Source organism: Paroedura picta, chromosome 1, assembly GCF_049243985.1.
Source record: "Paroedura picta isolate Pp20150507F chromosome 1, Ppicta_v3.0, whole genome shotgun sequence".
Lineage (NCBI taxonomy): Eukaryota > Metazoa > Chordata > Lepidosauria > Squamata > Gekkonidae > Paroedura > Paroedura picta.
In genome coordinates, this window is record NC_135369.1 from 124,003,623 (window position 1) to 124,015,712 (window position 12,090).

At 42.6% G+C, this 12,090-nt stretch overlaps 1 protein-coding gene across 1 annotated transcript in view; it reads left to right on the top strand.

The window, feature by feature from the left end:
* Positions 1-8,958, top strand: part of SNX3 (sorting nexin 3) — a 35,102-nt gene extending 26,144 nt beyond the window's left edge. Inside the window, exons 2-4 of the mRNA XM_077302683.1 lie at positions 4,239-4,334; positions 5,836-5,960; positions 8,276-8,958. Coding sequence (XP_077158798.1) covers positions 4,239-4,334; positions 5,836-5,960; positions 8,276-8,381 — 327 coding nt within the window. The 3' untranslated portion in view covers positions 8,382-8,958. The remainder of the gene's footprint in view (positions 1-4,238; positions 4,335-5,835; positions 5,961-8,275) is intronic.
* The last annotated feature ends 3,132 nt before the right edge of the window (positions 8,959-12,090 follow it).

Sequence of the window (12,090 nt, forward strand, 5' to 3'; positions counted from 1 at the left end):
TACAGTGTGCGTTGTGTAATGGGTGATGGTTGGTCAGAATTAGATGGGACTAGTGCCAGAGATGGAATTTTATTGTTGTTTTATCAGACCATTGTAAACCACATGAGCTGGCTGGGCCTTGGAGTCGCAGTCAATAAATTTAATAAATAAAAATAAAATAAAGTTACACTGTTGAAATGAGTGATCAACAAAACCTTGTTTCCTCTCCCACCCCAAACTTTTGGATTTATGGGCATCCTTCATTTGCTTAAAACTTGTGAGGAGCTTGAGTGCTAAATAAAAACTGCTGTCAACATTTGCAGAATAGGTGCCCACTCATTTTCCAGTTCTTTCCCCCTACCTAGACCACAAAGCTTATTATTCAGAAGAGGGAAGATATAACCTGCAGTGGGCAAATCTTCTTGAAATCATGGGCATCTCGGTCATTTTAAGATTGAGTTGATGGACAATCCTGTGTTCCTTTTGCCCAAGGAAAAATCAGTTTCTTATAGTCTCTGGCAGAAAATAACCACTGAAGATTGGTTATTGCAGTTTCAAGAAGGTTTAAGAAGGCCTTCCAAGCTGTTGGCTGTCCCCCTCCCCCGCAAAAGTAGCAGTTGATGCATTGAAAGACAGCGGCTTGTACTGAGGGCACAGAAACAAGCCCTATTAAATGGGACCCAAATTAGAATAACTCTTCAGGTACCCTTGAGATTAGAGAATTTGCATGCTATATCCCCAGCTCAAGCACTGGTGGCATCTCTAGTTAAGATTCTGATAAACCAGGATCTAACCAGTCTGTTGTGGGCAGGTCTAGTTTCTTGTTTCAAAAGGTGTTCTTACAATTGCAAAAACAAACGTTGCATTGGGTATGAACACTGAAACTGTTGAAGGCAGGTTAGAAGCAGTTTCTTCAGATGCTAAGATGTCAACCAGTATGGTAAATCCCTTTTTGCTAAGATTTCAAGTGACTGTTTATTAAACATTTTATTCAACAGTTTTGCATCTTTTGCTGAAGAGGAAGCTATTTCGGAATGATGGGCAAGCTAAATGCATTGAAGTATAAACATGATTATGTCAAAAGTTCAAAGAAGGAAAAATGGAGGGTGAAGTACTAGTACAGCTCATTTTACCTAACATTGTGCTTGTAAACCGAGTGTTGTCCAGAGATTAACTTTTATAGGTTTCTGTACCAAGGAACAAGAAAATATCGGAGGCACTCTTTTCACTGCTTAATCTTAACTTACTGAATAAAAGAGCAGTTAACAAGAAGGATTAAGTAATTTGAGAGAATGGAATGTTAAAGGTAAAAATCTCACCTGCAGAAAACATTAAAATTGTACAGGATCTTACACACTTACAATGACTTAATTTGGAAGGCTGAACACTGTTAAGAAGCCAAAAGGTGAAATCAGAGAGCAATAATCCAGTGTTTTATTTCTGGGAATCTTCCCCCTCTGCTCTGAGAGAACTCTGCAGTGGTGTTCCCTACCAGGGATACAAATACCTTCACAAAAGCCAGCATCTTTTTAAATGCAAGCATGACTTCTAGCATAAAGGAACTTGCTAAAGGGTGATTTTTCTCTTAAGACATTAATACAATGAGCAATGTTGTTCATACCTGGGAAAACGCAAGTGCCTTCCTAAAGCTACTTGGATTGAGTTTCACACATGCATTTACAGATGCTTTTGTAGGTGATGAAATACCATGGACTCCAGTGCTAAACTTGCTTTCATAACTAGCTTTTGAAAGTAAAAGCTCAACTTTGTAGTTGAATGTCTGAAGTAATTTTAATATGCCTGAGCAAGATGAAAATGTGAATACTTGTTTTTCTGTAACTTACAAACTGCAGTTTAAGTATAAACTACTAATACAACTGCTTTTGTGCCAAGTCTCACTCAATGTTCCTCCTCACCACAACCACCATCACCCATGCAGATAGGTCCCATGATACCCAGCATAACCTTTTTTGGTGGTCAGTGGGATGCCTCCTCCTCCTTTCAGCAGCAGAAGAGCTGGTTGGATCTAACCCACAGAAGTATGTCTTTTGGAACTGAAATTCTCTTCCAATCCCTATTGGATGTACAGTGACAGATTTGCATGTTTCTGTGTAATGCTTTACCACTCAAGAAATTTGTGATGCAAATTGCTGCTGGTATAGAAGGAGGTACTGGTGTACTTGGCCCTTATCTGAACACTCCTTTTATGCTGCCCTAGCTGGCCACACCCGGTAGCAGCTGCCTCGGTGAGGCCTGGGCGGCCAGCCCAGATAGAGATAATGTTCAGTCCAAGTCACCGGGAGCTAATAAGAACAACGTAGAGCCAGGCAAAGAGTAGTCAAACAGTCCGAAGGTCTGAGTCCAAAAAGTCCAAGAGTTCACCAAGCCAAAGTACTTTACCAAAATCCGTCGTCAGGTCCGAAGCCAGGCGGTCAAGGATTACGCAGCAGGTCACGATGGCAGAGCCGGTCCAGGGGGTAGTCGCATAGATTGCTTCCACACTGGCTAGCTGTTTCTGTCTCCCTAAATGCAGCCCATCTAATGAGCTGCACCTGCAGGATGACTCAGCCCTCCTCTTCTGGCGTGAGTCCAGCTGAACCCCATCGCTTCTGACAGCTCGCCTGCAATCTCTGACTCCTTCTGCGTTCTGTCAGCCCCACCCTGTGGCTTTGTCTCAAACGTACAGCCACGTCTTCTGTGTCCGATGTATCCTCCTGTTGAGGTCTGTTATCTGTCAGCTGCCAGGAACATCCCTCCCCCGGGTCCATCTCATTCCTCAGATCTGGCTGGGCTGTTGACCCTGGTTGCTCCGGCAACCCCGGGGAATCGGGAGGCAGCAGCAGGGGTGTGACACCTTTTGCCATAAAGCTCACTACTGAAGTCAGCAAACTGGTTAAAAGGTGATGTGACACAGTCAGAGTTATTGTCTCCCTTGGCATATCCAGGAACCAGCATGATATAGTGGTTAAAGAGTGGTGGTCTTTAATCTATGAGAGCTGGGTTTGATTCCCCACTCCTCTACATGCGGCCAGCTGGGTGACGTTTGGCCAGTCATGGTCCTGTTAGAGCTGTTCTCACATAGCAGTTTATCTCAGAGTTCTCTCAGCCTCACCTACCTCACAGGGTGTCTGTTGTGGTGAGAGGAAAGGTGATTTTAAGCCTCTTTGAGACTTCTTCAGGTAGAGTTAAGCAGGGTATAAAAACCAACTCTTCATCATTATCCTAGGATTGATGGCAGTGTGTAATGTGGCAATCAGATTGTTGGGATGAGCTGCCCAGGAGATTGAATGCGAATGTTTTGCCACTTCTAGATGTAGCAAGACAATGACTTTATGATGCAAGGAAAGCTGGATTATGATATCGCAAGGTTTGGCCTCTCATGTAGCTGAAAATATAATTCCTAGTCATCAGGAATTCTGTGAACCCTCACTGCTTTGTGTAGTCCTAGTGTAATTTGTTGGCCATGGAGCAGTCTTCATAACTTTAAACTTGCATACCTTGCAGTAAGATCAAAAGGGCTACGTGGTAGGGTGTCCTGCCTGGCCCTTGTGCCGATCTCAGGTTTCAGCTCTGCTGGAATGAAGCACGGATGAGCTAACAGGAAGGCAGGAGAATTAGTATCAAAAAACAGAATGCCAAGGAGGCAAACAGAATATAAGGTCACACAGGCCAGTGAGTCAAGGGTCCATTCTGGCAATCCAAGGGCATCAGCCGAAGAAACAGGTCGCAGGTAGCTGCAAAGTTGCATTTACAACCCAGGTGTTGTTGCCCCAGGTTAATATAGGTTGTCAGCATGACTCACAGGCTTCTGCAGTCAGCAACTGTCTTGCTAACCTGGTGTGGCCCTTTTTAGACTGAAAGTGAGCCAGGTGGGCTGACAAAACAGTGAGCTGCAGCTGGTGGCTGGGCAGAGGAATGAGAAGCTTCTGCAACAACTTTGGAGTCTAAGCTCTGGTTTGTCTGCAGCTCCTTTCTGTTCTGCTGGTCAGAGCTCTCTACCTGTAGAATATTTGGCTGGACCAAGTTCTCATCATGCTGAGGTTTGGGTGAAACTAAGAGCTCCTGACAAGGGGCACCAGGGATCACAACAACCCTGGAGCTAGAATAGGACAAGCTGTTCTTCATGTTCACAGCTGTGTTTATGCTTGGCACTTTCCATTCTCTTAATTCAGCAGTGAGCCTGAGGAGTGTGATGTCCCTAATTTTTAAACCTTCATTATTGGTCTCTTTGAACTGACAGAAGTAATCATTTCTTTCAGACAAACCTTCCTATTTTCAAATTGAAAGAATCTTGTGTCAGGAGACGATACAGTGACTTTGAATGGCTCCGAAGTGAACTAGAAAGAGAGAGTAAGGTAAGGTAAAATATCCAAGGAAACTTTAGCACTAGGTATATGTGTTCAGTTTACTTAAAGTGAAACAAAAATACTGGAAAAATAATTGCCTGTATTTTTCTGTATTTTTGATACCAAGTACAGATTGTTCTGTTTTTGATTACTGATATAGTAAATGCCAGAATATTTTTGGCTCCACTATGCCTTATGTGGCCATTAAAGTCAATGGCCAATGTAGGTTGCATCTAGTGATGGAGGGGTGGGGGGATTGGGAAACAATTTGGAAATGGGCACAACATTACTGGACTTGTGTGTATTGGGCTGGCTTTGGTTCAGGTAAACTAGCAAAAGTGCCTGCCCACTCTGCCCTTTTGAGTACTGGGTTTCTGCTGCCCTTTTCTTTAAGGAAAACACATGCATGGGATTGTCAGATGTGATGTTGCTTTGGTCTCTTGGACATACATTGCACAGATGCACTGGGGCTGTGCTGCTGGGCACTGTTGCACTTGTTCTGCTGTCATTGCGGCTGGAGGCTGGGTAGAGGAATAAGGAGCTTCTGCAACGACTTTGGCAATCCAAGGGCATCAGCAGAAGGAGCAGGTCACAGATAGCTGCAAAGTTGCATCCACAACCAAGGTCTATGGGATTGGGATTCTGTGCTGCAGTCTTGTGAATATGGCATTTGCCAAAATGGGGTGCTGGGTTCTGCTGCTGGGTCTAAGGTGGTACTGGCAACTTGGCATGGTGTTTTGCTGCTGACTTCCCTGATTCTGCTGTCCTTGCAGAAATACTACCACCCCAAGTTTCTACTTCAGAGATTCTCAGTTTTGTCCTTAGCCCTGTTGGGCTTTGGCATGGCCACAGTAGCAGTGGTTCTACTGGACACATTGCACTGCTTCTGTCATTGGACTGGCCTTTCTAAAATGTCCCCAGCCTTCACTTTCACTGCAGAGATTCTCTGGGACATTCTGCTGGACTTCTACCACTGCCTAGTTATCTTCTCTTGTTGGAAACATTAGAGGATGGGGGCACCTTTTTTGGGTGCCCATAAAATTGGACCCCGCTAGTCCATTCTTTTTTAAACTTGGGGGTTCTTTTCAGGAGAGGCTTCTGAAGCTATGAGGCAAATTTGGTGTCTCAACTTCACCACCACCCCCAGCAACCAGACCAGGGGACATTTGCCATTGACTTTAATAGGGTATAATGGAGCTGAAAATATTTGATATTTCCAAATATTGCTGGAGCCAAATACCAATACCCAGTATTGGTACTGTGGAATATCAGCAAATACCAAATTTGGAGTAGTCAAATATACCTGAATCCATAAAATACCCCTCCCCCCTTTTCACATGCCTAGTTAACGCTGCACTTTGTTGCATGATCTTACTGCACAAGGATCAAAATGACTTGGGTGGGTTTAAGGGTGGAGCTGCTCTGAATCTGGGCTTTACAGTAACTGGAGCATTCTGTCACTTTAGTTTTCAGCACAGAACTAATACTTTAGATCCTAACTATCTTTCAGGTTGTTGTGCCTTCCTTACCTGGAAAAGCATTTCTACGCCAGCTGCCTTTTAGAGGAGATGATGGGATATTTGATGACTCCTTTATAGAAGAAAGGAAGCAAGGACTTGAACAATTCATAAACAAGTAAGTATCAGGTTCTAATTCTTGAGGTAAGGAAGATGTTCAGCAGTGGGTTAAGCAACATGCAGTCACTTTACATGTGCTGAAAGGTTACTTCATTTCATGTCCACTGGGGCCAGTGGAGCATCTGCTCATGCAAAGCTCTGCACAGATTATTAGCAACTCTGGAACTGCTTTCCCGGCTGAGCTGTGTAAGTGCTGTGAATATATAAGCTGAACAGTCGACAAATGCTTGCTGCAGTGATTGAAGTATTTGTAGTGACCTGGGTTTTGTTTCAATTCGGCTTAATTTATGCAAATTGCTAAAATTACAGCATGTAAAGATAGAATCGTACAAATAAGACTGGGGGGGATGGGTAGGAGATGTGTGTTCCATCTGAAGAACAGATCTTAAAACTGGCTTGTAAATCTCTTACCATGAGCATTCCAAGACGTGTAATATAACTTTATATTTGCCTTTAATTTGAGGAAAATAGGTTCTGGGAGTTTTGTGCTGCCTGAATATGAAGTGTTGGCTTGATTTCCACACAGTCAGACTTGCTTGCTGCTACACCTTGGCCTTGAGGGTAATGGAAGCTGAAGAATACGGGGAAGATGCCTATTGGTTGTGCAACTGTCAAGCAGGCCTTGCATAGCCTTTCCGTCCCTGAGATAGAAGAATAAAAGAGCAGTACTGTTTTGCCCCATTGCCTGAAGAGAAAGGTAGTTGTGCAAGAGTGAAGGAAGATTGGTAGGCTGCTATGAGGGACCCTGCCCTACTGTTCAGCTGTCTTCCTTCTAGTGCTTGACCTTTCTTAGCTGCATATTGTGGTGCCCCTGCTGGCTCCCATTCGACAAATTTGGACTAGAATTTTGTAAAACCAATGCAAACTCTCTACCTCCTGCCCCCACCTCTCAGGGACCTTGGTCTCTGAAATTCCTATGAAGAAAATTCATGAGGCAGATCCTGCATTGAGCAGGGGGTTGGACTAGATGGCCTGTATTGCCCCTTCCAACTCTGAATCTACAATTGAGATGCAGCTGATACCTTAAACCTTCTGTTGGAGCTGAGATGACATGTGAGCATTGATAAAAACATAGCAGTCAACTCTGAGAGCCAGTTTGGTGTAGTGGTTAGGCGTGCGGACTTCTAATTTGGCATGCCAGGTTCGATTCTGCGCTCCCCTACATGCAGCCAGCTGGGTGACCTTGGGCTCACCACGGCACTGATAAAGCTGTTCTGACCGGGCAGTGATATCAGGGCTCTCTCAGCCTCACCCACCCCACAGGGTGTCTGTTGCGGGGAGAGGAAAGGGAAGGTGACTGTAAGCCACTTGAGCCTCCTTTGGGTAGGGAAAAGCGGCATATAAGAACCAACTCTTCTTCTTCTGATACATCATAGAACTAGCTGTTCTTAGTGCTGCCATAATTTTAACTGGGTAGCATAACACATGCTTTTTTGGTTAAGGAGTTTGGGGAGCCAGACTACAAAGGCTGCTGCCTGTTTCTGCAGCAGGCTCTGAAAGCAGTTTTCATAGTTCATTATATCAGCTTAAATCAAAATTAGGCCAAAATTGTCACACTCACCAGTGAGCCTTTGGTTATAGTACTTTGTAAGATACAGTGGACATTTAGTTTTTTGCCTCAGAAAAGAATTGCTATGAATTCAGTGTTCAACTGCAAAAACCCTTCTGAATTGTTGGTGTTTATTGTTATTGTTATTGATTTAATTTCTAGGCCACCGCTCCTGGCCTGCCAGCTTGTAGTGGCTTACAACATAAAATAGCAATAACAACAATATCATACATTTAAAAAACCCACCCACATCACCGTGCCGGTCTTCACCCCACCTGCCACATATTCAGGGTGACTAGCATTGGGCACATTGGAGGAGGGGCTAAGATCTCCCTTCCTCCTGGCCTCAACCAAATGCCTGGAGGAAGAGTTCTGTCTTGCAGGCCCTGCGGAACTGTGCTAGTCCCATCAGGACCCTCGGCTCTTCTGGGAGCTTGTTCAACCAGGCAGGGGCCAAAGCCAAAAAAGCCCTGGCCCTGGTTGAGGGCAGGCAAACGTCACACAGGCCAGGGATCTCCAGCCTATTGGCATTCACCAGCGTAATTGGCAATTATTTGTCAACACTGAAATCCCAGGAGGAAAGTTGGGTCTGGTGTAAGTGCTGTTCTTGTGCGTAATTATGATAAGTTGGTCAGTGAACTGCCTCCCTCAATGTAGAGAAATGATCCAGGGGGAGTTGTACAAAAGCAAGATGCAGGTTGATTTTCTAAATGGAAGAGACTTGAAACCACTGAGAGAATAACCTTTATCTTATTCTTTTTTAGAGTTGCAGGCCACCCTCTGGCACAGAATGAACGATGTCTTCATATGTTCTTGCAAGATGAAGTCATAGACAAAAGCTACACACCATCCAAAATAAGACATGCTTGAATGCTGCACAACCCTTAAATGGCATAAATGTTAGTGATTAACACACTTGGTCTAAGACTTGTAGTTTAAGGTTTTAGCATGCTGCAGACAAACTGGCACAAGAAGCCTTCAGTATACTATCAGCACTGCTTGGTCTTTGCATTCATTTTATGGCATTAAAGAACTCTAAGTAAGTCTCTCCCTTTAATTAATTGTCTTTTTAAAAATATCCAAATATTTTCAACTTCTTCCTCCTTCTCATTTGCAATGACCTTGTGATGTTTACTGACTTGGCCTTACTCAAACTTGCACTGTTCTGGTGTTGCACGTTCACTTGTATTTGATTAAGACACTAGAAATTTTCTGTAAAATAACTAGTATTCAACCTGCAAATCTGATAACTAACATGATGCATTGTTTTCAATAGCCCGTCTGTAAAATAAGCACTTCTGTAGTTGTATTCTCAAGGTGGGGTGGGAGGGAACCTTTGTACTGAGAAGCAATGTGGGAACTATCTTTATATTGTGTAAAAAGAAATCAGATTTGTATACTAAGATCATTTGTCTAAAGTTGTTTTGAAATAAAAACTCAAAATGCATTTTGCATGTCTTTGCTCCTATCAAAGGAGACAAATTTTTGCTTCTTCCATATTTCGGGTTAACTGTTTTTGCGGACAGGTGCTAAGCTGCAGTATAATGCAAGGCTGATATAGTCCCCCTCCCAGTTGCAAGATTTCTAGGCTTATTACCACGCTTGTTAGTAGCATGAAACAAGTACATCAGACTCTTCCAGTGAAGCCACAACCCTACACTAGTGTAAGTCCCATTGAAGTGAGGAGTAGGAACATGAATAGGGCTAGGCTGTTTGTCTTTGGGAGCTTAATTTCTATCTACTCAGAATTAGTATCCAGTGGGTCATTATTGCTATGTATGATGATAACGTTATCCATTCAGTCATGTCCAACCCTCGGCAATTCTGTAGGAAAGTTTTCGCCATAGTGCTTTCTTATGATGGTTTCTAAAAAGCCAGACAGCCAGGAAACTTTAAAAGGTAATGAACTGATGGATTGTCACTAGTATTTTATTGCTTTTGCTCCTCATACTTGCACATGTAAGCCTTCTTTCTAAAAAAATTGTGAAGAATTTAAACATAAATGCCCATGGAAGAACTATCAAACTCTGCAGTCCTTTATGGCACATCTAAAAACTTGTTCTTGTGGGTAGTCTACTCAATACATTAATAGGACTAAGGAAAGCATGTTTGAAAGTTAAGTCTTTCTTGCTGTACAGTAGAATGTCAAGTTGGTAAAAATACCACTTTGTCTGCTCCATTTTACAGCAAACACCAATCCCACCTAATTAAACCTCTGATGAATATAGGCTAATATTGTGGTGGAGGGAGAACTAAGAGTTCAGTTTGGGTCTCTGTGGGTTTTGTTTGCTGTCTAGCAATAAATCTGTAATGTTGGGCCTAGTAATGTTCCAGATTCACTGAAATATAAAACTTGAATTACTAGCAGTTAACATTCAGCAGTAATAAGTATAAAATCCAACACCAGCAGATAAGAAATTAGTCTTGTAAGTGCAGCAGCTTACAATGATAAGAAATTGGCCACCTCTGCTAAAATCTTGCGTGAAAAAGTTGTAAATTGGCACCTGAATTTAAGAAGTCTGCCAGGAGCCAAACTGCTATAGGGGAGATAGTCCATAGCTGAGACTGCAGACAAGTAGGCTGCTACAGTCCTCATAGTGGATAATGGTGGAGCAGTCAAATACTAGCTCGGCTGAACACACCAGAGCAACCAACCCTTCAAGGACCCTGGCTCAAAACCTATATTTTGAATTGTGCCTAGAAACATGGCAGTGTCCATTATAGTTCACACCAGCCAACTTGGCTACCTAATTTTTAGACAAGTTGGAATACTCTATTCCCCTATTGCTTTAATGTAGACTGTCTTGACTACTTGCTACCCTTTATATTCTAAAAGTTCAAGACAGTGGGCCATAGAAGCCATCATAGAAGGGAAGCCAGAAGATTTCCCAACTAAGTTAGTGCTTGCCCAGCATGTGAGGTACATAATCTAATTTGGTGAGAGGTTTAGAAGAAGAAGAACTGGGTTTTGTACTCTGCTTTTTACTACCCAAAGGCATCTCAAAGTGGCTAACAATCACCTACCGTTCCTCTCCTCACAGCAGACAGCTTGTGAAGTGGGTGAGGTTGAGAGAGCTCTGAGAGAACTGTGACTGGCCCAAGGTGACCCAGCAGGCTGCATGTGGAAAAGAAGTGGGGAATCAAACCCAGCTCTCCAGATTAGAGGTTGTCACTCTTAACCACTATTCCAACTCAATCCACACTATGTCCCATAAAAGCTGGGAACAGGGTGTTTGAAAGGTGATTTAGATTGGAAGAGTTCAACTCCCATTTCCAAGCACCACTGCCATCAAACACAGAGCAACCCTAAAGTACAAACAATGTCAGGAAAATCTTGGTGTAGATATTTTGTGTAAAGATGTCTTAGAGCCATAATGCTCAGTAATGCCCCACTCCGCTGGTGATGTGTGTGGAAGCAGATGGGACTTGTAGCATGAAGTCTGGATTTTGTTAAGATTGCAGCTGCTGCATATATGGCTTGAACCATACATTTACAGAAGACTGGCCTTAATAGAACTTTCTCAGACTATTTAAAATATTTCCAATGGGGTGAGAAATAAAGCTGCAAAATAAGTGGTGCTATGAAGATGCTTAAAAACTCAGTGCAAAACAACATACAGTTGCAGTTCAAGATAGCTTTTTTGTACATGCCTAATCACAGATCATGCTGAACATCTCTAGTACAAAGTCCTGTTGTTAGAACTACTCGTTGGTTACTACTAAGGATCTCAAGAGTCCCTTCCAAATAGATAACAGTTTTCTTTTATTTTCCAGCATTCATAAAGGACTAGGACTAGTCTGCATCAAAACATGATCATGATCATGTTAAAATAGTCCCACAAATAATTTGGTGAAAGAGATATTTTTACTTTTTAAAGTTCATGGACTCGCTATAGTTAACTCAAGGATGGCAATGCTGGAGTTCATCTACTTCCATGGTACCATATTTCCAGTGGTAAAGATCCAAAGAGTTTCAGGTGTGTAATGCACACAAAGTCTTGATTTCTTCTAATTCTAGTTCATGTTCTATATTAGGCATCTCTCAAATCTTCCCTAGACTTATTTGTACTTATTTTTCTGTTTGGCTACTGTTTCAAAATTAAAAAAAAACTTTATACTAAAACTCTTCCCTAAACCTGAGGCCTAGGAGTGTAAAGACTGCTGAAGATGGGAAGCCAAAGTGTCTTGTTTTCTTATACGATTCCTAGATAATTCCATAGGGATGCCAAAAGAGAGGTTGGAGATGTTGGTCCAGAAAAGACAAAGTTAAGGTTAAATGGCATATGAGTTTGAATCTAGCAGTCTAACAGCTCTTCTTCAAGTTTTAATCTAAAATCAGCCTTCATTCAAGTAAACATCACTTTGGCGGATAAAGGGAACTGTGGCTTTCCGGACAGGCTAAGTGAAGAGAACACATGCAGGCCCAGCATTCATCTGGTTCTAAATGACACTCTTTGGAATTAAAGTATTAGGTTACAGTCCTTCCTGTTTCAAAGCAGTGTTATTAAGCTTCATAGTACAAACACACTGTGGTAAGCAGCCATTTTGCAAATTTTTGTTCAATAGAGCAAAATCAGCA